The 24,088-nt window shown below is 51.2% G+C and overlaps 1 protein-coding gene across 1 annotated transcript in view; it reads right to left on the bottom strand.

The window, feature by feature from the left end:
• Positions 1-552: 552 nt before the first annotated feature.
• The window catches only part of Tmem154 (transmembrane protein 154), a 40,394-nt gene continuing 16,858 nt past the window's right edge, over positions 553-24,088 (bottom strand). Inside the window, exons 3-8 of the mRNA XM_060378636.1 lie at positions 21,932-22,183; positions 21,808-21,846; positions 14,874-14,901; positions 13,908-13,993; positions 12,996-13,053; positions 553-5,902 (exon numbers count right to left, since the gene is read on the bottom strand). Coding sequence (XP_060234619.1) covers positions 5,887-5,902; positions 12,996-13,053; positions 13,908-13,993; positions 14,874-14,901; positions 21,808-21,846; positions 21,932-22,183 — 479 coding nt within the window. The 3' untranslated portion in view covers positions 553-5,886. The remainder of the gene's footprint in view (positions 5,903-12,995; positions 13,054-13,907; positions 13,994-14,873; positions 14,902-21,807; positions 21,847-21,931; positions 22,184-24,088) is intronic.

The raw sequence follows: 24,088 nt of genomic DNA, 5'->3' as shown, positions 1-24,088 counted from the left end.
AGTTGCTAGGAAACTGGACCATCCCCCTAGGGAGGGACACCAGATCATTATGGTCTGGGAACCTTCCTATAGCCAATCGATTCAAAATGTAGCATTTTAACCAATAGATGCTTGCTAGGCAGGAATCGCCCCTGCCTTGGGCATGCTGGGAGGGACCAGAACCTTTAAATGACCCAACTAACCTGGGCACGGAGCGCTCAGGGTGGGTGTGTTGTGGGCCCAAGCTGCACCTTGTAATTTACAATAAAAAGACTCTCATGTGTTTTGCAACGGAGTCGATTCCTGTAGATCTTTTGGGGGCTTGGGAACCGGGTGTAACAACTTGTTTTTGCTTTGCCTAAAAAAGGAATTGTGGGATAAACTCAGGCTGCAGTCTTACCGAGGGCCCTCCTGAACTGGTACCGTGTGCAGTGTGACTTGCTTTGATTATTTCAGCCCTCACTCCCCACTCAGGAACTGTTCAACTCTGCTCTGGCAATGTTATCTTACAGATACGTAAAAGCTCCATTTGGGGGCTAGACGGCTGTGGATAAAGCAGATTTGATTCTGAAATAGTGCTCAGGATAGGTGTTTTGTTTATTTAAAGAGCTAAGTGGGTGAAAGCAGCCCACTTCTGAGGGTACCCATTCCTCTTACAGTCACAGACATTTGGAGAGTTTTCCTCAGTAAGACGTACATACAATGAGCCTTTAATCACACTCTTGCCTACGTGTTGACATTGGTGACGTAGACGCAATGGCATGACAAACATCCCTTGTCTGACCGAAGAAGTTTTTCATTTTAAAATTAAATGTAAAAATTCCTTTCAACCCATCACTGCTGAGTGAGCAACTTAGTACACAAATCCATGTGTTCTTATTCATTTTTATGTTTAATCGCCCCTGAAGGGTCCTGGGGAGATGGCCCAGGTTTGGTTTCCAGCACCCCCATGGTAGCTCATAACCGTCGGTGATGACCTGAAGCCCTCTCCTGGTGTCTGTGGACACTCCATGCACAGTGCACAGACACACAGGCAAAATACTCATACACAAAAACTAAAAAGAAACAAAAAGCCACAAAGGTTTAAAATGAACCTGAGAAGAAAATAATTCCTACATATACACATGTCCATGACCTTGATAAAACCACAAATTAGAAAGTGTAATTATGTGTATTCTGATATGTATGAAAAGAAAAGACTTAAAACATTCAATTAACCTTAAAACTTGGACGGTTTTACATATCAGTTCTAATCAGCAGCAATGAGTCAGTTTTTCCATCCTTGTTGTCATTGTTTTCTTGCAGTGCTGGGAAGAGAGCCTCAGGCCAGGCAAGTGCTTTGCCTCTGACCCAGGTCCCCAGGTGGACAGTCCTTTAAACAAGAGTGTATGTGTGTGTCTGTGTATACCATGATTCACACGGGGAGGTCAGAGAACAACCTTCAGGGACCAGTTCTGTGGGTCCCAGGAATTGAACTCAGGAGGTCAGGTCTAGGAACAGGTGCTGCTGCCGTCCTCCTGGCCAGCCCACCAGCACCGGACAATTCTTGTACAAGGGCTGCAACCTGAAATACACACCTTGCTAGGACAGAGGCAGGTGATGTACACCTCGAACTCATGGTCACATGATATAACTGACCTAAAGAAGCAGCTTAACTGCCTGTCCAGTGGACAGACAGAATACAGCGTTTTTAGTTAGCCAGAAGTTCGAGAGGTAGTGGGTGTGCACTGCCGGGTTAAATTAGTACTGAGTAGCTACAACCCGGTGATTTCAAAAGCCGGCCCTTTAATCAAGCAGCCTGGGTGCTTCAGACGCTGTGTTCTGACTTCAGGGGCCTCATCTGATGATGGTGCCTCGATCACTTTCCTCTGAAGTAGGTGTGCATCCTTAGTCCTTACACAGGAACCCAAGGAAAGCCGAAGAATTGCTCTTGGAACATTAAAAATCTACTTACAGAGTCCTGGGGGTGGAGGAAAATGGTGTGAGATGAGCTGAGTGTGAGATGGGCTGGGGTATGAAACAAACGGATCCACCCGTGTTACAGTCCTGAGTGGTGCTTTCGCTCTCGTGCAAGGTCAAGCACTGTGAATTCAAGACTCTGATTTAGGAATTGACAGTTTCGGTATATTTTGGAGTTCAGAGCGTGTCCTAAGGTCGGGCACAGTTCTGTTGATTCCTGCCTCTGGAGAACAGTGTATGACTCAGAAAAGGTGAGGGGACTAACAACCCCAAATTAACCCCCGGTGTCCAGAAGCAGTACCCGCAAGAAAAGGAAAATCAGATATGAGCACCAGACGACGCAGCGCCCAAGCACCGCAAAGGGAGCTTTGAAATGATGACCGGCCCAGGCAGCTGGCTGTGCGCCTGTGCGGGCACTAGCAGCCGGGCTGATGGCCCTCGAGGGCTGCAGGCGTCCTTCTGGCCATTGTGGCCGAAGAAGTCTACAGGGGCGCTTGCTGCAGCGGTTAGAAAAGCCCAGAATGCACCCTGAGCGCCTTCAGAATGCGAAGGTGTCACGCGTGTTTCTTGGATTTGGCATAGAATGTCAATGCTCCCCCCCAGTGATGACATCAGCGTGGTCTTCCCAGTGGGAAGCATCTTATCACTCCCCAAGGGTTAGACGGTGCATTCATTCCGACAGAAGACACTAGCACCGAATTTTGTTTACTCAACATGAGGTCTTTTTCCAAGATGGTGCAAATTGCTGCTTTATATAACCCAATTGCAAAACCACAACAAATCGGTTCTTTACAGCATCTAGCTATGTTGGCGTTATTTCCACTGCTAGAGCTCTGAAGTCAAAGGCTGGAGGTGCCACCTATGGATGCCAGGTCATCCAGACCATGCCCCTCCTGTCGAGGAGTCAGGACACTGAGTCCCAAAGGCCTGCTTCGGGTGGAGTACTTGGCTGACCCTTTCCCTCAGCACCAGCTTGAGCTGCCATGGGCTTAAGCATCCCCCGGGAAGAGAAGCATCTGTGATTAAGGCTAGGAATACTGTTTGTTTCTACAGATACTCCAGGGTAAACACCGCTCTGCTTGGCTCCCTCAGAGCTCAAGGAGCTCTGGCAGAAAAGGATGCAGAAAAACCAGAAGCACCAGAGGACAGGGAGGGGGCTGTGAAAAGGTGTCCTTTCTGGCTTGGCACAGCAGTACAGCCACAAGTGCGCAGGAGCTGTGACTGCCTACACTAAACTGAGCTTAGCAACAGTCAACCACCGACTGGAAAGGAACTTTTGGCTACCAACGGATCCTCGGGGAGGGACAGTCATTGTCCTCAGCTGTATATGAACTTAGGAGCCCACTAGCTCCAAACCCTCAGCCACACAGACAATCCTGGCTAAACTCAATGTGTCTCAAAACAAAGCGGATGCCTGGGGAAAGAGACTTGGAGGGAGGGTGATGGGGCGGGAAGAGGTTAGAGAGGGTGGGGTTGCAGAAACCAGAAACCCACGTATAAAACTGTTAAAGAATGACCTCACTAACACACATTTTTTAAAAGAGTCACAAATGGATCTTTTCCTTTTACATAATTATTGAAACAAGTTTCTGAAGAAAGAAATTTGGCTAGGTAATGTTATTAATCTACTTTGCACCACACCATGAGTCTTTAGTCAGGATCTTACAGATGTGAGGCTGTGTTGGAGCTCACTGTATAGCTGGGAACGAAGCTGAATTTGTAGGATTGATCTTCCTGCAGCCACACCTAGTTTGTGCAGTGCTGGGGGCCAAGCCCAGGGCTGTGGGCACGCAGACAAACAGCCCAGTAACCGATAAATTCCGGCCCGTCTTTTTGTTTTAAAAATTCCTGGAGCCAGGTATGGTGGTGCACGCCTTTAATCCCAGCACTTAGGAGACAGAGGCAGGCCATCTCTATGAGTTTGAGGCCAGCCTGGTCTACAAAGAGAGCCCAGGACAGCCAGGAATACAAAGAGAAACGCTGTCTCCAAAACAACAACAAAAAGTCCTGGATTGTCCTGCCCAGCACACGTGCTTGGTTGTTTAGAAGGAAAAAGATTCAGGATCCTAGGGTTAACCTAGGGACTCTTGACCCACACCGCTGTCATGAAGTCCTGGCAGAACAAGTCAACTTTGGAGAGAGTTCCTGTGCAGTGCTGCCCGGAAAGTCCACGCAGTTCTCAGGTGTAAACTCAAGAGCGTGCTGGTAAATTTTTTTCTTCAGGAGTTTGAGGTTATTTGACGTATTGAATGAGAATCTTGTTATCACCTCACCAAGTACTGCTTTATCAAGAGTAACTGTCCAAGAGCTCACACACTTCAGAGAAATTCCAAAGTCTGATACTGGACAGGGTCAGGTCAAGGTCAAAGGCCTGGGGAGGCAGGGGGGATCTTAGACACCCTGAGAAAGAAGGAACTAGACTTTTCAGAGAAAGAAAAACAAATTGAAAGCAACAGTCACGGGCAGAGGAGACAGCGAAGATGGCTAAGTAGGCAGTATCCGCCCGGTGAAGGTCTGAGAATGGGCCAGATTGTAACTGATGGTGAGTGTCCACGGGGCAGTGACTCAGAGCTGTGTCAGAGTGGGAAAGCCGAGAACACGACACACACAGTCCGGGGGCAGTCGGGGGGCCGGGACTCAGCGTGAGCAGGGCTCGCTTTCACTGTGGAGAGACCACCCTGGCCTCCAGCTCCGCCTGTCAATTATCTGCGTGTCTCAGAAGGCAAGAGCCGGGTCAGGAGGCCGGAGGCCTCTGTGGAGATGAAGGCAGCCTTTCAGACCCAGACCCCAGTTCAGCAGCAACCGTCGGTCAGCCTGTCTGCCCTCAGCTTGTATGTGGTTAGCAAAATAAAATTTTCACTCTGTTTCTTTCCGAAGTGAAATACCCGACATCCCAGAGAAGGGAGGACTCAGTTTGCTAGCTGGCCCTTTAAAGGTCAGAGCTAGAGAACTAAGGATTAGCCGGGGCTGGCTGCATCGAGGAGAGGCGAGTGGGCCCTTCTGCATTTTGCTCCACTGTTCTTAGCACAGATGTCAAGCAGTAGATGGTCATTTCTGACGGCCTGATAGCCCCCTCCAGGCTCGCTGAGGGTCAGAGACTCTTCGGCCCTCCAGGAAGGCTGCGTGCAGAGCGCAGGAGAGACCCCAGCACACGCAGCCACAGCTGCCACGCGCTTACCTACTTCCTGCTCAGTTGAAGATCCCCGAGGAACAGGCGGCTGACAGGTGACCCGAACCTGCCCGCACCCCACGCCCACACAGCACCGCCGGCCCATGGCTTGACATGAGATCAGCGGCTTCAAGTGATGAGCGGAGATGATCTCAGCGCAGAAGGAAACGGTCACTTCTGTGTTTAGGGTCTGCCGGGAGGTCACGTGTGCCAAGTGCTGAGCGTGACTGAGCACAGGTCTGAGTCCTCCGAGGACCCCCCATGAAGCCTGCACTTTCCCGCTGCGTTTCCTCAGCAGGTAAGAGGCAAGCTGGACCACTCCCCGGGGTGCTGGGGCTACGGAACACCCGCCTTGCTTGGCGTCTTTTCCAAGACACAGCTGTCCTTGAAGAACGTTCCAGATCAATAAACTCACCCTGTCGGCAGGCATGATTAATGAGGATGAAATCCGGGCCCATTAGGTAGTAGGTGGTGTCCGTGGAGAGTGGGTGAGGAGGGCCGTGGGGAGGGGACATCATGGAGCAGACCCAGCACCACACGGGGAGGGGGAGCTCCCTCTTCACCGGGAGTGGGCTGGCAGGCGGCCCGGCCTTTCCAAGACTACATGCCTCCAAGTCCAGGGGAGGCATCGTCTGGAGGGGTGCGGTGGACAGACAGTAAAAGGTTCTGGGTCTACACCGAGTTGAAATTCATTAAACTTGTCTCCTCTTCGTCCTCCCTTGACAGGCCGGCAGGTGCCCTGGAAGTGCTCTCTCGGAAAACAGCAACAGCAGGCAGATTTAGGATTCGTTCTCACTAAAAAAGAAAGAAAGAACGGTGATAGCAGGGGAGGCAAGGGACAGGTGGCCCCTTGACTGCAGACGCGGCTCAAAATTCTGAACAACCGGGAAGCCAGCACTGTTCAGCACGCGATTTCCCAAACAAGGGTAGCTTGAATTTTAGATTCCATTCTTGAGGAGGAGATCCGTGTACTCCAAGACACAATCCTAGCTCTGCAAAACCCCTCCCCAGCAATGAGCAGAGGACCAGATGGAGTTGGGGTTTCCCGCCTTTAGTTAAATCTAATCCCATTCCCTATGAATAAATGCCAAAGTGTTTTTAAAAATGTGTTGTTTTCCTTCAGGACTGTGTGCTCCTGGCTTGTTTTCCACAGCATCTTGTTCAGGAGGCACTAAGGAGTGTTCTCTGCACCATTTCCAGTTCCATCATAGACATCTTGGGGCGGAATGATTATAAATTACAGAGCTGGTATGGTATCTGACCATCACCATGCAATTGGCTAATTTGTGCTTTGTTTGTTTGTTTGTTTGAAGCTTGGCTATCTTTGTCCTATATGTGACGTCATGGCTTTTTCCCGGGGTGTCAGGGGCTCCCATGCCTGTCTAGAAAGCAGGTAGGGCCCCGCTTCTCGCTCCCTGCTTCTGCTCTGGGTTTGGTATCTCCCCTCCTCACATTCTCTCACATCTCTATTGACAGTCTCTGTCTCCAGGGGCTGGCGTGAATGACCACAGCGAGCAGATGATGTGCCGTCGAGGGCAGTAAAGCACGGTGCCCTAGCGAGGGCACACACCTGTAGGCCCAGCCACCACAGCCTGGGAACAGTGAGAACTGTCTAAGAGTACAAACAAACCAGAGCAGACGGCAGATCAGTCAATGGATAGATGTGTCCTTGAGAGGCTAGGGACATGGGGGAGGGCTGGGGGACAAGGGAAGCTCAGGGGAAGGAGAGGAGGGCAGAACTCTATCCACGGCAGGGGATAAGCAAAGGAATGGCCTCTAGGGCGAAACATTAAATGAGGACAATTGAATGGACTGTTCAGGTGTTTGTTTGGCTCTGGGGTAGACCTCAGTGACAGAAAGCTTGCTCACACATGTAATCCCTGGGTCCTTGATTTGGTCACCAACACCTTCCCCCCACACACACACTAAAGAAGCAACACTTTCTAAGAGTTAGGTACTAACAAACCTCTCATTATGTCACTCTGAAAACAAAGTGTTTGAGTGCAGGCTTCCTTCCTTGAACACTGGGTGGTACCAAGACAGTATTGCAAAGGGCCAGAGGCCATCTTAGTGGAGCAGAGCTCCCCAAATGGTATGTTCTTTTATGGCCTTATGTAGCATGACCCTGTTCTGTCTGCAGAACTGACTGAGCTCTGTCCAATGGTTTTAACAGAAACAGTTGTGGCAACCTCCTGCCTCTGCCTCTCAAGTGTTAGGACCATAAGCGTATACCACCATGCTAGGTTTGGGGTTTTTGCTTTTCCAAACAGGGCCTCCTTCTGTAGCCTAGATTATCCTGAATTTACAGCCTCCTGAGTGCTGATTACAGGTGTGGGCGATCACGCCCAGCTCCTGGCTCACCGTTCTTGCCTGCTTCCTGTGGTTCAGGCCCTGATACCCCGCCCTCGCTCTCAGAGGCTTTTTCCTCTTAGGTCATCCTGGCCCTCTGCACAGTGACTTTTCCCAGAGTGCCCTGGGACTTGGGAGAGATGGGTTGAAATGATAACTTCACGCTCTTGTTTTTGACTCTGCAGCACAGTATGGCTTCCGTTTGCTCAGATCTTTTACGTCCTTCAGAGAAGGGACTGAAGGATTAGCTCATCAATAAAGCGTGAAAAAAATGAGAAAATGTGTTTAGCATGTGAGAGTTTCAGAGTTCAGGTCCCAGCATCAGATACTAATTAATTAAAATGAGTGTGTAGATTGAGGCGAGCGTATGTGTGTGCGCAGGTGTTGGGAGTGTGTGAGCTGGAGGAGCGGCCCAGTGTGCTGCTCTACCACTCTCTCCTGAGCCCAGAGCTCAGCTGACAGCTGGCGCCACCCCAGTTCTCCGTCTCTGTCCTCCACGGCGCCGGGTCACAGTCAAGCGTGGAAGCCACCACCTTATTCCCATGAGGGCTGGGCTTACACTCGGGCTCTCCTGCTCAAAGGCAGCGCTGTGCCCACTGCCCTCCCCTCGCCCCGGAAATACATGTTTGCATTTTTAAGTCCTCGAATCTTGTGGGTGTTAGCACTGAGTCGCTCCTGCTGTGTGGCTGTTGTGATGGTTGGTAGGTACACAATCGAGTGCATCCTCTCACCTCCCCTGGCTGTCCTGGACTCTCTCTAGACAAGGCTGGCCGTGAACTCACAGAGATCCACCTGCCTCTTTCTCCCAGAGTGCTGGGGTTGATTACAGTCAGGGCCCAGCTAAGTCTTTGCTGTGTGACAAGGCGTGATAACCTTTCTTAGCTTTAATTTCCTTGCCTGACCTCACCCTCAAAACACACTTGATAATTATATAGCTTATAGGGCTGAGGTGAGGCATGGCAGAGGCTCTGGCCTCAGTCCCCAGCACCACACACTCCAAGGAAAAAAATGAGAAAATGCAGGTAACCCCATGTTACAGGCCTGGCACCTACATACCCGCCTATTGGTGACTCATGTTCCAAAGACCAAGCACTGGCAAATGTTTGCAGGTTTTCTGGAACATTGTCCCAAAGGCTTTAAGGAGACATCTTCTGAAGCACACCTTAAATTTCTAAGGAGAAGCATCTGCTTTAGCAGTGTTGCTTAATTTAGTCCACCAAGAGAGAAGCACTCATGACCTCTGACCTCTGGAACATCACTGCAGCATGACATGGTCCCAGCACGCCACAGACTGCTCCTGCTTTGATGGGCATCGGGTCATTCCCAGAGAGCGGCTGCTCCTGGTGTGGCGATTATCCACAAGCCTCGTGGGTGAGTCAGCAGCCTCCTCCCCAGCATGGCAACCCAGGGCACTCCCCCTCCTAGGCTCATCCCTGACTTAGTCAGATGTGGTCGCTGCAGCGGCTGGTTACTCCTCATCTCTGGGAAATGCTCAAATAAACCACCCACCTTTAACTAGCGAACCCCGGAGTTCCCTGTGAGAAACACCTCGGGGAACAGCCACTGAGCTGCAATAGCAGCGGCTCCGAGTTAGATCCCCTGCGCTGCCATGCTGTGCACATGTGGGCTCAGCAACCTGCTCCTGACAGTGGCACTGAAGAGCGATTTGTGCAGGGGTGTTATGTAAACATGTGAAGAGCATGGAACACCTTTCCACGCGCACATACAGGCACAGGAGGACAAGGTGTAAAGGAAAACAAAGCGTGGTGGCATTTTCTCCAAGGAGGCGCTGGGCTGGCGGGCTGAGGGCTGGCAGAATGGGGACAGACCCAGCCCCAGCTCCTCACCTCAGAGCTGTGGCTCCATTTGTCCAGAATGGACAGCCGGCCGGCCCTCCCGACCCGTCTGCCTTACAGAGCCCGAGGAATGGCCACAGCTCACGCAGCCGTCTCTGGAGTTGGCCACATGCCAGCACTCAGCCCTTCTCGGGTCACAGGGCTTGGGCTCCGTTCCCGAGAGTGGACAGTTCAGTTGGGCACGAAGTCACGTAACAATTAGATCAAGTTCCTTTCTCATCAATGCAAAGTCCCTTCTTCCCGACACAGGCCTGGCCTGGGCGGGGCGAGAAATGAGGCTCGGAGTCAGCACAAGACAAAGAGCTCATGCCTGCTGTAGAGACATAATCCGACCCATACACTCACACACACACACACACACCTGAGTGTCTGTAACACTGTCGTTCTGGGTATCTGAAGAACACAAACTAATATTTTGTATTCCTTATGATACCAATTTGAGCAAAAAAATTTTTTTTTCAAGACAGAGCTCTCTTCATAGCCCTGGCTGTCCTGGAACTCTCTCTGTAGACCAGGCTGGCCTTGAACTTGCAGAGACCCACCTGCCTCGGCCCCCCAAGTGCTGGGATTACAGTCATCCAGCTCTACCCCGGCTAGTCAGTCCTAACATTTGTTGCTTTGAATGATGCTTTTGGATGTGAGGGAGCCAACAGAGGAAGCATTGGCAGGGCCACAGGCCTTTCCTAATGCCGCAACCTTCCTCCGCACTGTCACACAGAAATGCTCCCGCTGCGGCAGGGGGAGGAGCAGAGGCTGGCACCTCCCTGTCTGTGCCCAGGCCGTCCAGGTTCAGGAGGGCGCCGAATGTCCGACCAGACATGAGTCAGTAGGCAGGAAGAAGCCGGCCGCCTGGAGAGGGCAGGCTGGGCGGACTCTGTCTGGACCGCACCACTACCTGGAGGAATGGCGGTGCTGTGCGTGTCGGGTGGGGCCCTATGGGGAAGGAGCACGCTTTGTCTGGAGACTTTGAACAGCTGGTAAAGCTCACCAAATGGATGTTCTTATCACCCTTCAACTCTGGGCTGCCCCTCCCTCTGTCCTCCTCCTGGCTCTGAACACCACTGATAGGATGCCTCTGTGTGGCACAGCTCAGTACCAGGGGATTATGGGAAGGTCACTAAGGTAGGAAATAATATAGAACTTCTTCTCTGAACTCGCTTGTCTTTTCCTATCATTGGTTTTTAAACACGATAGCCTTACTGCAGACATCTTGCAGTATTCTCACATAGCTGGTCCTTACTAAAATCTTATTTTGGGGCTAAGCATGTGCACAGAGGTAGAACACTGAATTAGCAGGTGCAAGGCCTGGAATTCCAGTCTTATACCAGAAAGCAGATTCTATAGTTTAAGAAAAATGTCCACTCTGAGGGAAAGGGTTAGGAGATGATAATGGAGGGACTGATTGGTCAGAGTATAGTAAATGAGTATATGAAAATGTAACAATGAGACCTATTATTTTGTGCAATTAACATACCCTAAAAACAACGTGTGTGTGTGTGTGTGTGTGTGTGTGTGCATACACATACATATTGCCAATCTGTGTCAATACTGCCCTCATCCTAACACTCAGGAAATTGAGGCAGGAAGATTATGAGTTCAAGGCCAGCCTGATCTACATAGTAAGATCAAAGAGTCAAAGAAAGAGGCACTGGGAGAAGGAGAAAGGAGGAAAGGAAGAAAAAGAGGAGAGGAGAGGAGAGAAGGAGGGGGAGCAGAAAAGGGTAATCAGTGAGGATGGGAAGTGAAAATCGAGGCTGGGTGGATTCTGTGGATGGTGGAGAATCCAAAGGGACGCCTGCCCTCTGCCTGCCCTGGAAGTTTAACATCCAAAGGGGACCCTGCAGCTAGATCCCACACATCTCCATTTATCAGGAGGAAGGACAAGAGCGCCATCCATCAAACTCACTTCTCAGTCGCTGCTCCGCTCTCTGAAGCATTCCGTGTACCTGAAGGGGGGTGTCTCAGGGACTGGTGCCCACAGACTTGAGGACCACTTATCTGTGGGTTGTGACAAATGTGTCCCCTGTGGGAAGGTGTGGATGGTGAGCTGGGCTGTGTACGTGCAAGGGCAAAGGACACGTGACAGCTGGCTGTGGACTCATTCTGCTCTCCCTGTCGTGTGCCTGTGGAACACACTGGCCAGCCTAGAACTGCAGGGCTGGCTTCCCACACAGGGGTGCAGCTCTGCCGGGTGGTTCCAGGCCCACCGAGGAATTCTTAGACTCACTCGAAAAACAACCAGTTCACGTAAAACAGTTCTCCAAACAGACGGGGACTTTGTTGTTGTTGTTGTCTTAATAGATAGCTTATTTCAAAAACCAACTTCTCTATATTTAAAAAAAAAAACCAAACAAACCAACTTTTAACTAAATCCATTACCATTCAATTCTGTAAGGCAGTTTGCCTCAGCGATGTTAGTGATTTCAGAGTGAGATCCAAGAGCATGCCTTTACTGACGTGATGCACTCCTCAGGTGCAGCAGTGATGTTAGCGGGGGTGGAGGGTGACTGCATTGACCTACGCACTGTCTCATCAGGAAGCTTAAAGTACGTGGGAAAGGCTCCTCCACAGAGACCTTTGTCGTGTAACTGGCATCATTTATGTTTCTTCTGCCTTCTTGTTACTACCTGGAATCTCGTTTAGTGAGAGAGAATGGTTTTGAACTAGTGATGAATGGTAGCACATATAGACCCTGGAGCTAGCACAGATGGACTCTCTAAGAGCAGACTTTGGGCTCAGAGCGGAGGCTGCCTGGGTGTGGATGGTGCTGGTCTGTGGCAGCGAGGGCTGCAGGCTGGTGCGCTACCAGGTGGCACAGCAGGAATGCTGGGAGTCTAGACCCAGGACAAGGACCCCGAGGGAAACCCTAACCATTAGTCTTTGCCTGCGGTGCTCGGCTCAGGACGGCCTGGTGCCACGTGACTGCGTTCTGGGGCACCTGAGAGAAGTGAGCGGTGATAATGTGTTTTCCCGGGTGCTCACCGTGCTGAAGCTTCGTTCGCTGTGATCTAACGTGAGTCCCGTCCCGTCACAGCCTGACTTCCCTGCTGTCCGGTCATCTTTGTCACCCCAGGGGCCACCCCCTGAAGAGCTAGTTCCCCTCTGATCCCTTCGTCCTCCCTCCACAAACCAAGCAATCTGACCAACTTCCCTCCGCACAGATAGCATCCTTTCCCTGTCAGTGCTAATGATCACACCTGGCCCCAGGGCACGGAAATTTTCTATGGAGCAGAGCCACCTAGTGGCGGAAGGGGATAGACGTTTAATTTCCACTTATTTTTCCCTGCTGATAATCCAGACCAGGTGGTCTAGGGCCTTTGTTTGTTTGCTTCTTAAAAATGTTCCTCTTAGTCACGACTGTTGCAAACCACACACTTTGGGGCGCTCCCCTCCATCCGTTTTCTCACCACAGGTCTCTCTACCCAAGGCAAAGTAACCTCCTGACTCAATTTGCTATGATCAGCAAATTTTAGGGCTCAACCAAAGGCCGGCTCAACGATGTCTCCGAAACGTCAGCAGATAACGGGCTACTTTGTATTTTCCCAAACACACTTCCTGGGAACACACTCCTCCGTGTACGCTGACATGTTGAATTGCCAGGCGCCAAGAAGGCAAACCAAACGCTGCACAATGGCCGAAACCCTCTTCCACCCCTCACGGTTCCTGGTAGAAATCCCAAGTACCTCGGGCCCAGGTTTGGCTCCTTTTCTTCCTTCAAAGTAGGTAAACACTCGTAGTCGGCTAGGACAGAAGAAAACAAACGCACTCTTAGTCGCCAGCACGGCTTTCCCTCCCCACCGTCCACGCTCAATGCCGTGAGGCTGCTGAGACGGGAGAGCACGGGCCCCGCAGAGCGCAGTCTTCCTCCCCCCCCCCCCGAAGGGCACGCTGCATCATTGCTTGCTCACTGCGCTCTGAAAGCCAGGGTGTGCCTCTAGGACACAGGGGCCGCAGGGCCATGCGCTGAGGGGCTGCGGGGCGGCTCCGCAGCAGAAGGGCCAGGAAGGTGGGGGTGAGCACCCACCCCAGGGAACACCCTTCTCGTCTGCCACACTGTGTGCGTGTGCGTGCTCGTGTGCGTGTTTATAGGAGACAGGCACGCAGCCCTGACACCTTAGTACCGGAAGCGATTTGTGTCAAGACACTCAGTGCAGTTGTATAACCACAAACGGACTGAAATTCCCTGATTTTAAGAATATATTAAGCTCATGTCTGATTTTTTTTTCCCCACCAGATAATTTTGGTACCAGGTTTCCTTCCCAGACTGGAAAGGTGAAGGCTGTGGAGGCAGTTCAGTGCATGTTAGAGGCTGGGGTTTGAGTCCCAGCAACACACACACGCACAAACACACACATCCACACACACATGCCCGCATAATCAGAAAGAAACAAATAAATAGCTCCATTTCTTCTTGAAAAGTCCCATTTCAACAACCTGTACACAAATAAAACCCAGAGGCAACCACACACCGTGACTGTGATTAAAACGGATCTTTCAGGACTGTGACATGATGGTTTCTGAGTTCTGACAATGCCGAGGCAGCCGCCAGGCCTTCCGTTACCAGAGGCACAGAAGCACTTTGGGCTTTCACGTACCTTTTCTGTTCATGCTGTTCATCCATTTATCAAGCTCCTCCATCTCTATTTCCATCACGGAGGGTGTATCCTCTTCAAAAATAGGGCTGGACAGAGAGCAGAAATGAGTGTTTTCAAAAAGAAAAGGCTCAGCAGGCAGGCTTTCATTTGGGGAGAGTCTAGAACACGGGCTAGTTGGAAACAACCAGATTCCGTGTCTGGCACCCCAGGCTAGCCCGGGGTTTGCCCTCAACAAGAGTACCAAACTCTAACAGGAAGAAAGACAAAATCTGCAACAAACCCTCATCTGTCACTAAGGCCAGACTGCACATCACAGAGGTCGTCACAGAGGCCGGGGAATGGGCTGAAAGAGAAGCTGCTCCCTGGTTGCCGGGAGGGAGGTGGGGGGCTCAACGATTGCCTCATTTAGCTTCCAGGCCTTAGTTTCACTTCTCTTTTCTTGGAGTTTTGATCAATGACCCAGAGTAAGAGGCCAAGCAGCAGGCCACTTTCATCTGGTCTCCTTCCACGCCCAGGCTTTTCTAACTATCTCCCAGGCTGGGGTAAGGACAGTAGGCGACAGTAGGCAGGAGCTTTGGTCAGGATGGACAGAGCCAGACCCCAGCTCTGAAGGCACAGTGGGCATTGCATTCGAAAGATGAAGCTGGCAATGTCCACACCAGGGAGGGGCAGGGGCGGTCACTCCATGTCTGTGGTGTTCGCCAGGGCCAAAGTATCTAACTGCTATGCATTTGGCACTGGTGGCAGCCAACAAAGCTCCTTTCTGGAAGGTGACACAGCCAGAGACCCCTAAGACGCATCTTCCCGTGACAGTGGGGACCGTCAAAGCCCAGGGACACTAGACACAAGAGAAAGCCGCCAGACTTCCACAGCAGCAGCTGGGGGAGACTAACAGCTCTCTCATCTCTCCCCCTTGACTATCCTTGTCCACACAACAGGAACTGAAGACGGGCAGGGAGGACTCACACTTTCAGGTTTTCACCTCCTAGTTCACCTGAAAGAGAATAAACACAGGGTCATGTCAGCTTTATCACCTGCAAGGATTTGTCACAGCAGCCTCTAAGTCCCCTTTACAGTGGGAAAGGGAAATGTTGACAAGTGAGTCACCGTTTTACCGTATTTATTATTTTGTGTGTAGGGGCCTATAGCACTTCTGTGGAGACAAGGGGACAGTTTGTGGAGGTTGGTTGGCCATCTCCTACCATGTGGGTCAAACTCGGACCTTCACCCACTTACACCCACGATCCACGTTTTTAAAGGCGCAGTCATTAGCCTCCGAGCCACACGGTACAAATGGCCATGCTGAAACCAGGTCCAAACCCTCGTGGAAGCTCGGACTCTGCTCTCTTTAAATGGTGTTCCCCAAGAGTGCTCACCTTCCTTTTCCTTCCTGTATCCACACCAAGAGGGAAAGCATGCTCAACAAAGAAAGGAGGGGGTGAAAACAAGAGCTTGATTCTTGACCCTTCAACAAAATAATGCTCCGGCATCATTTCCTAATGGAGCACTGTCCTGAATACTGAGCCTCATGGGTGACTCTGTCAGGGGTACCTTTGGAAGCCCCTTTACCCTGTTCTTTGGGTGACTGGATCCCTTCCCTTCTCAGTCTGTCATCCCACCTCTGTTTCAGAAAGTCCAGCTGTCCTGTTGGCCCCTGGCTCTGCATTTTGCTTGCTTCCTTCACAGTCCTGGACAGTTCCTCACCTGCTAGACCATCTGTTTAATTCTGCTTCATCTGTCTCTCCCACTAGAGCAGAGTTCCCACGGGCCAGGACAGCATCTGTCTTGCTCACCGTGGCATGCCCCAGCCTGCATTCTGCTAGTGCAGTGCCTGGAGAACAGCTAGGAAATAGTCACTGGACAGATGAATAGGTCTGACCCTCAGATGTCCAGCAATGCAGTTAAATTCTCGTCTGATCTTTAGGACCAATCATTGTTATAATAGTGGGACTTCTAACTAGCCGCCTTTGATGGCTGCCGACTGCAGTGGGAGTCAGGTACCACTTGACAGAGCAGCTCCGGCGTGTGTAAGACTCCAGATGAACAGGTGGCAAGAGCCAGAGCCTGCTGCCTGGCCCAAGCAAGCTCTGTTTAGCGTGGCAGGGAGACCAACATCCTTGCCATCAGTGATGACAAGTGGGAAAGGTTCCCAGGGAGTCGGATGCCCCTGACCCCTGACAACCAGAGGCCACCTTGTGTCTAGGCTAGGAAGTACAGTCATCAGGGAGCAAACAGGGCCAGCAGGCACCTGGAACTGAGCTCAGCGTGGCACAGGCTATGTCCTAGCAAGCTTTGGTGGCATGGCTGATCCAGGAAAGCTGGTGCTGGTGCAGGCTTTGTGGCACCACTGCTTGCCTTGAAGACACTGTGAGTTCTGTCTTCTACCCCTGAATAGAATCTGAAACCTCCTGCAGGTGCTTGACCCCCAGAAACTTAGGAGGAGGGTAGAACAACTTCATCCCACATTTTGTGCCCACGGTTTTGCTGTCATTGTTTAAGATGGGGCCTAACATAGTTCAGGCTGGTTTCAAACTTGCTATATAGCTGGGGATGGCCTTGAACTTCTTGGCTGCCTGCACAGGCATGATCAGCATGTATCACCACCCCTGGTTTTCTCAGTGCTTGGAGCCCAAACTTGAGACTTTGAGCATACAGGGGAGCATTCCGCCAACTGGCCCTTCAGGCACAGCTTTAGTCTAAGGGTTGCTGGCTATCTCCTGAAAGGATTTTACTTTAGACAAAGCCCTGCACAGCTGGAACTCTCTACAGGTGACACATAAAGACCCCCCACTTTGCCCTGCCACCCCCACCAATCCCCTTCTCCCTGCTTACTCACTTCCCCACTGATTTCTCAGAGAGCACAGCCCTCTCTAATCTGGGCTCCCACAGGCTCGGAGGTGAGCAGGAGCTGACCTGCATGCAGATGATGGAAAAGTTTAAAACTCCATTACCAAAGTGCTCCAGATACACCAAATGAGAGGCTCCGTAATCAGTATTAAAACAGCAAAAAGCCTTCTGTGGCCTCATCTTTCCTGCTCCAGGGCCATTACCCAGCCCCAGCCACCATGGCAACAGAAACACATCTGGAGACTGCACAGGAGCAGGCGGTAAGCCAGGAGGTGCCCAGTTACTTGTCCTCAGCAATCAGGTCCCGCCTGCCTCCCCGCTGCCTGGCCTACATCTCTGTATTTACAGCCACCAGCTCAGTGCACCCCACCCAGGTGCATCTTGTCCCTTCCCAGCCTGCTGTAGTCCCTCCCCGGGCCCTACCTTGTCTTCCTCCTCTGTTTCTGCCTCAGAACCACATATCCTGACAGGACCCACTCCAGTTCCTCCCTGCTGTGGGACTGTCGGCACAGTGGTGGTGCAGGGGGGGTGGGGGTGGCACAGGGGTGGTACGGGGGGGGGGGTGACACGGCGGGGAGCCACAGGAAGCTCTGGCCACCAGGTGTCTGGGCTGAGCAGAAGCTTCACTGAGCGGAGCCAAGCATCCTGCGGTGGAGTGGGCCAGTAGGGGAGCCACAGTCTGTTCTCAGGGAGGACTTCCTGCCCAGGCCTTCTCAGCACTTCTTGAAGAGACACCCAGAACAGAGCAACAAAGCTGAGAAGGGCCATGCCCGACCCTAGCTTACTCTAGATCATTAAAACCAAAAGGCTTTTGTTTGTGTTTGTTCCAGACTGGGTCTTTCGCTCAGAGATCACATTCTGCACGTAGAATTTGCCTCCTTTTGAAGGTGGAGGATGACTGCAGCCCAGGGTGGGCCTGGGAGTGACACCACCTGTCCAGGACTACCCACAAGGCCTGCGCTGGTAACTTACTGCGAGAGGAAAATGTGTCACGCTGTAAACTTAGCGGAGGAAGTTGGGACTGTAGGTGCCCTGGGTGTATTAAACCACAACAGGAAAGCCGGACCCGAGAAGTTATCTAACACAACAGGCTGAAGAGACCATAGATCCCTCACCTGAATGTAGAGCCAGACAGCTGACCCTGTGATGGAAACAGCCCAGCTGTGATCTGACCACTCTGCATGCCTTCGTTCGTGCGAATGCGTGCACGTGTGTGCGTGTGTGTGTTCGAGTGCTTGTGTGCATCTGTGTGAAGGGGCTGATAGGCAGAAAACTTCAGACTGCCCCAGCGGTCAGTACAGCCTACTAGAATTGCTGTCTGTCTGTCCATCCCAGCCCTCATTCTGCCCTTGGCCTTTACAGCCTCCACTGCACCTCGCTTGGGCAGCTCCAAGCTGACCCAGCAGCCTGATTCCATGGCAGAACTCCATCCTGCGCCATGTTATCCTGCAGAAACTGTAGACCTATCAGGTTCCCAGCGTTGGCTTCTCAGCCCTCTTTGGAAAACCTTGAACCCTTTATAGACATTAGGGATGGATGGATGGATGGATGATGGATGGATGGATGGATGGATGGATGGATGGATGGGTGGGTGGATGGATGGATGGAGATAGATGATAGAGGATAGATAGATAGACAGACAGACAGAGAGAGATTTGCTCTGTGATCTATACTATTCCGATTGAATTTAACATCATAAGGACTGGAGTGTAAAAACTGCCTGCTCTGATGGCAGGAAAAGCAGTGTTAGCTGGAAAACTGCCGCAAACAAACCACCACCTTGTGGATCTGCTGTTGCCCAGTAAACTCTGGCTCTGAAGAGAGGCAGACGTGCTGCTCTGCGCTCCTCATGCAGCCCACTCCTGACCCTTTCCAGGCATTAAGTATCAGCCACAAGTGTAATGCTGAGGCCAGCATGGAAGAAGCAGCCTGTCCTGCTACACAGTGCTCCCCTGTCCCGAGTACGAAAAGAGAAAAGGTGGGTTAGGGGCTGGACCGTGCCTCAGTGGCGCAGCCTCCTGTGACCGAGGCCATGAGTCCTTCCTCAGCACACAGACGCAGGACAACTTCCAGCGAGTGTTGTTTTAAAAGTGTTAGTCAGGTTCTCTCCAGATGGCAAAGGTACAGACTTACTTCCTGGATGTGGAGGAAGGGATGAGGCTCCCTTGTCTGGGATGGAAACAGTCTGTACACTTCTGCTTTCTGGGCTCATCCTAAAGCAAACCACTGGCCTGACTTAGTGGGACAGTTTTATTTTCCCTGAAGTCAAATTTTTTAAAGTGTTTTTGAACTTAAATTATGCTAAATGTGGGTGAGTAGACTTCCTAAGAGGTATTTAACATTTCAGCATTTGGTTTGAGAAAAGGGGATTTGTACTTATTTAAAAGTAGTGGTTAGTATGGAAAAAGTCAAAGGTTGCTATCAGGAGCTTCTCTGGGGCAGAGGAGGCAGTTCAGCCAGTGAGGTACTTGCCTCACAAACACGAGGACGTGAGTTCAATCCTCAGCACTGCCCAGGACGCGGGGCCCATGCTTGCAGTCCCAGCCCTGCGGGTGGACACAGAGTCCCTGTGGTTTGCTGGCCAGGTGCCAAAACTTATTGGCAGCAAATGTGGGTCACTGTCACAAAGGAGGCAGGTGGCGTTTCTGAGGTCAGATGTCTTCTGGCCTCCACACACAGTTCCGGAGTGCTGGGACGGCAGGCTTGCGTCACCATGGGGGTTGGCAAATTTCTTTTTACCTCTAAGAGTGTAAATTTTTCTTAAAAAAATAAAGATCTGGACGTTCATTCATTCATTCAACAGCCCGCACCAAGCAGCAAACATACTACAGAATATGCATTGCTTTAGCTAAACATGGTGATGAGTGAAGGGCCTGAGGCTGGCTGAGGGTAAGAGCATTTATTGCTCTTGCAGAAGGTCAGGGCTCAGCACCACAAGATGGCTCACAACGATCTGCAGCTCCTGTGCCAGGGGATTTGACGTCTCTGAGGCCCCTGTGTAAACCTGATACATATAACCCCACATGGATATACACACGTGTGTCTAAAGAATGTCCTTAGGAAGCACAGAGTATGTGTTTAAAAACGAGGCATTGTTAAACTACATAACTTCCTTTAATTCTCACAGCCCTATGAGGTGGGTGTTGAATTAACCGATTTTACAGCTGAGGAAGCTAAGTAAGAGGGATCACGGACTTAAAGGGACAAGCTGTGTGCCTCCACTGACTCTCTCACCTCCAGGCCTCGGCGTCTGTCGAGCAAGAGGGATGAGACAAGTTCTTGGTTCTTTTGGACTTCAAAGAGAACACAGTGTGACAGCCCAACAGAAAATAAACTGCTTGTCCTTGTGAGGCCAGCACCGGACCCGTGAGCAGTAGCGGGGACCAAGAGCTGGGGCAACATGAAGGAAGTGGTGCTGAACTCTGCCCAAACGTCATGAAACCTGAGAGCTCTTGTCTGCCAAGCAGACAAGAAGGAGTGGGACATCCACCAGGCCTCTGGCATCCTGGACGTCAGGGCAGGCTCTGAACCAGCAGTGCTTGGATGGTGGCAGGGCGTGGGGCGCTTGGAGAATGCTGAGGGCGGGGCTGCCCCTCACAAGCAAATGCTGGTGAAAGACTAGAAGGCCAGAGTTCAAAGAGTTAGAAAGCCTGCGAGCTTAGTGTGAGGCTGGAGGCCCAGCCCTGGGCTCTGCTGGGTTCAAGGTTTGAGAGGGAACTCCCACTTCCCCTGAGGATAGAAAGGGAGGAAAGGAGAGAGGCGGGTGTAGCACTGCGTGCCTGGAGCTCTGTGTGAGAGCTCTGTGGAGGGCTGTGTGAGAGGCTGACGCAGGAGGACTGCTGGAGTGGAGGAGCTCTTGTCCAGCCCAGGCAAGGACAAGGAAGGGTGTCCAGGCAGCCCCACTGGGTCTTGCTCTGACTGTAGACTAAAGAGGAGCTCCCTAGACCACTGTTGCTAGGTTACCCTGAGATATCCCGAGGTGGAGACCGGGTTTCCTCTTCCTCCTTTGTGTATTTTACAGTTCCCTCTGTGAGAGAGAAGGGCAGTGCTTCCTCCTCGGAACCTCTCACCTCATCTGCCCTGCAGAGAGTCCTTACAGCTCCTGTCCTGTGAGGGACAGATAGCAAGGAAGCCAGGCGGCCTGTGAGCAGGCCTGGAGGACACAGATGGGCTTTCTCCGTGAGTCTGCCTGCGCATCTGGAGAAGAGCCACTCTCTAAATGAACCTGGAAATGGCTTCTAGAAGCATCAGTTTGAAAACCAAAGCCTGGGCCAGTGAGCAGGCTCGGTAGGTAGAGGTGCCTGCTGCCAAGACTAACAACCGAGTTTAGACCCAAGAGGTGCAAGGAGAAGAGCAATTCCTTTGAGCACTTGTCTGACTTCCACATGTACCCATTTGCACGCACGCACACATGCATGCTCACACGCACGCTCACATGCATGCTCACACACTCACAGATAAATGTAACTAAAAACAAACTGGAGCCAGTCATAGTTTCCTGCCCAGTCAAAACATCCCAAGTTTGCCTGGGCCCCAGCGCTACCCTGAATTCCAGCGTTCACTCATTCTGCACCATCCTTTGAGAGTGTGCCTGTGGCTGGGAGTTTCCTATCTGGTTTCAGTCAGCCATCTTTAGTCAGTCAGAAATTCCCGTAGATTTGCAGCTCAGTGGGAACAAGGGGGGTGTTTCTCTCCACCCTTTCCAGCTGGGGGTGGGGTGGGGGAAGTAACTCCCATTGTAGAAACGTGCTCTGCTGTCACAGGAAAGTGACAAACCCTTCAGCCTTGAACCCCAACCTGACTTGCACTTCACCATTTGCTCTCACACAGCGAAAGGCCACACTGTTCTAGTGGCTAAGGTTTTCCAGAACCCTGGTCCCAGCCATGCTCCCACAGCAGCAGGACATTATAACTCCAATGCAGACTGAAAACTTAAAAGAAAAAACCAAACAGCTTATGGCGCTGTGGGCTTCTTGAAGACGTCAGTAAGGTATATCGCTCTTCACTTACTACCTCCACTACAGCCCCCAGCAAATGCCAGCCCCATACTCACAGGTCTGCAGGGCACTCTGGGATCCTTGGCTGGAAGGCTCTGCAGGAGAGAAAGAAGAGTTTGGTTCAGGCGGCCCAGTAAGGTGCAAAGTGACTGTCTGCCCAGGGCCGCCAGAGCCGCCTACCTCGTTCAGGTTTCTTGCTTCTGAAGTAGGCAGCCATGAGCACCACTGACACAAGGATGACCAGTGCAGCCAGGGGGAGTGCCACCATCAGTAGGAATTCCAGCTGGCCCGGGGGGTCAGCCGTGAGGGTGGAGTTTGTATTCTCGGCTAACACTTCTGTGGTGGCTACAGCCGAAGCGCTTGTGGTCCCTTCATTGGGGTTTTCTCCTTCTGCGACGCCCTGTCCTGAGTGCTCCCAGTCCTCATCATTTCCTAAACGTGAACGAAATCAAGATTTCCATGGAGACAAAGCTGACATGGCAAGGTTCCGGTGAGTTTTAAATGGGTCCTGCATGCGTTCAGGGCTGAACTTGGGCCTGTGTGTTGCCTTTTCTGTTCAGTGTGGAGTGGATGGAGCATGGAGCCGAAGCGGAGCCTAGCCTGCTACAAACACCGGCAGTCCACCCCAGCAGGCGCTCTGGAAACACGGAGTACAACGCACTCCAGACTGTCATGCCACAAGCTAGTTCTCAAGCCACAGGGGATCAGGGATCACAAAGCTTCGGACTACATTTAAATTTATGCTTGCACAATGTGAAATGCCATAAAAACGCATTTAGATGTAAATCAATGGGCCTGCAGCTGAAGCTTAATGTGTGAGAGAGTGCATGCCTTGTAAACACAGAGTCTGAGTTTGATTTTTAGCACCATAGAGGGTAGGTAGGTAGGTAGATGATAGATAGATAAATAGATGATAGATGGATGGATGGATAGATAGATAGATGGGTGGATAGATAGATAGATGGATGAATGGATGGGTGGGTGGGGGACTAGGGGTAGATGGATGGATGGATAGACAGACAGATAGGTAGGAAGATGGATGGGTGGATGGATGGATAGACAGACAGACAGGTAGGTAGATGGATGGGTGGATGGATCGACAGACAGTAGATAGAGATAGAAATGCACTCTGCCTTAGTCTTTAATAAAGGACACTTATCCATGGAAAGGAATTTTTTACGTTGGGATGACTTGAGTTTAGGAGCTAAGTGTCTTACATTCTGCAGAGCATTCAGTCTGCCCCAAGAGTCTCTGAGAAATTCTCCTGGATTCTAAATTGAAACACATGTATACCTCACTCACTTATGAAAAAAGACTCTCAAGAAAAAGAAATGGCCACCGTTTATACTTTTTTAGGAAAATGCATTGGAAGAGTGTCATGGTGACCATAGTTTATCAACTTGATGGGATTTATTATCAAGCAGGGGGCAAAACTCTGGCCATGTCTAAGAGTTCCTAGTTGGTTAATTGCGGTGGGATCCACTCTCACTGTGGACAGCATCATTCTGTCCCAAACTAAGTAAAAAGGCTGTGAGTATGAGCTGGCCAGCATTCGGTCCTTCTCTGCTGACTGTGGACAGAACATTACCAGCTGCTTCCCACTCTCATCACGATGCCTTTCCTGCGGACAGACTGAATCCTTGACCTGTGACCCAAAGTATACCGTTCCTATCTTAAGTTGTTTCTGTCATAGCTACAAGAAAAATTACGACACTGGAGCTTCCCTGTTTGAAGTAGAAGCAATCTTACTGTCTGAACCTTGAGTGCCATTAAAAACCCATCACAGAATGGTCAAGGACCTCCCCTGGCCCTGGCAGTGATGGTGTGGGTGGAGGGGTTTTGTCCTGTCATGGTGTGGAACTGTCTGATACTCATCCTTGTTTGGCAGAGGAAAATCTCACGTGCAGAAGGCACACCAGTAGGTGAAAATTCTAAGAGAAAGCTGTGGTGCCCAGGCAGACATCCGGGGCTTCACGCTGCACACGGGCTAGGCTCTGCCTCCACGGGGTGAGCAAACTGAACAGTACAGAGCAGTGCAACAGTTTATCTGCCTCTATAATCACAGGGCAGCGAATTCCTGATTCACACTACAAGAAAACTATCTATTTGCTTCTGAACTACTTACGGATTCCCCTCCAACTCCTATGTTGACCCCTAATCTCCTGTGTGATGGTTTTAGGAGGAGGGGCCCCAGGATGAGGTTAGTGCCTTTGTTAGGAGGGAAAGCAGAGGCGTGCATATTCTGGCTTTTGCCTTTTCTGCTGGGCACTGTGCAAGTGTGTGCTCTACCTCTATGCTGTGCCCAGACCTTCTTTCCTTTCCTTTGCCTACCCCTGC

This window comes from Meriones unguiculatus, chromosome 2 (assembly GCF_030254825.1).
Source record: "Meriones unguiculatus strain TT.TT164.6M chromosome 2, Bangor_MerUng_6.1, whole genome shotgun sequence".
Classification (NCBI taxonomy): Eukaryota; Metazoa; Chordata; class Mammalia; order Rodentia; family Muridae; genus Meriones; species Meriones unguiculatus.
This window is presented reverse-complemented; position numbering and strand designations above follow the sequence as displayed.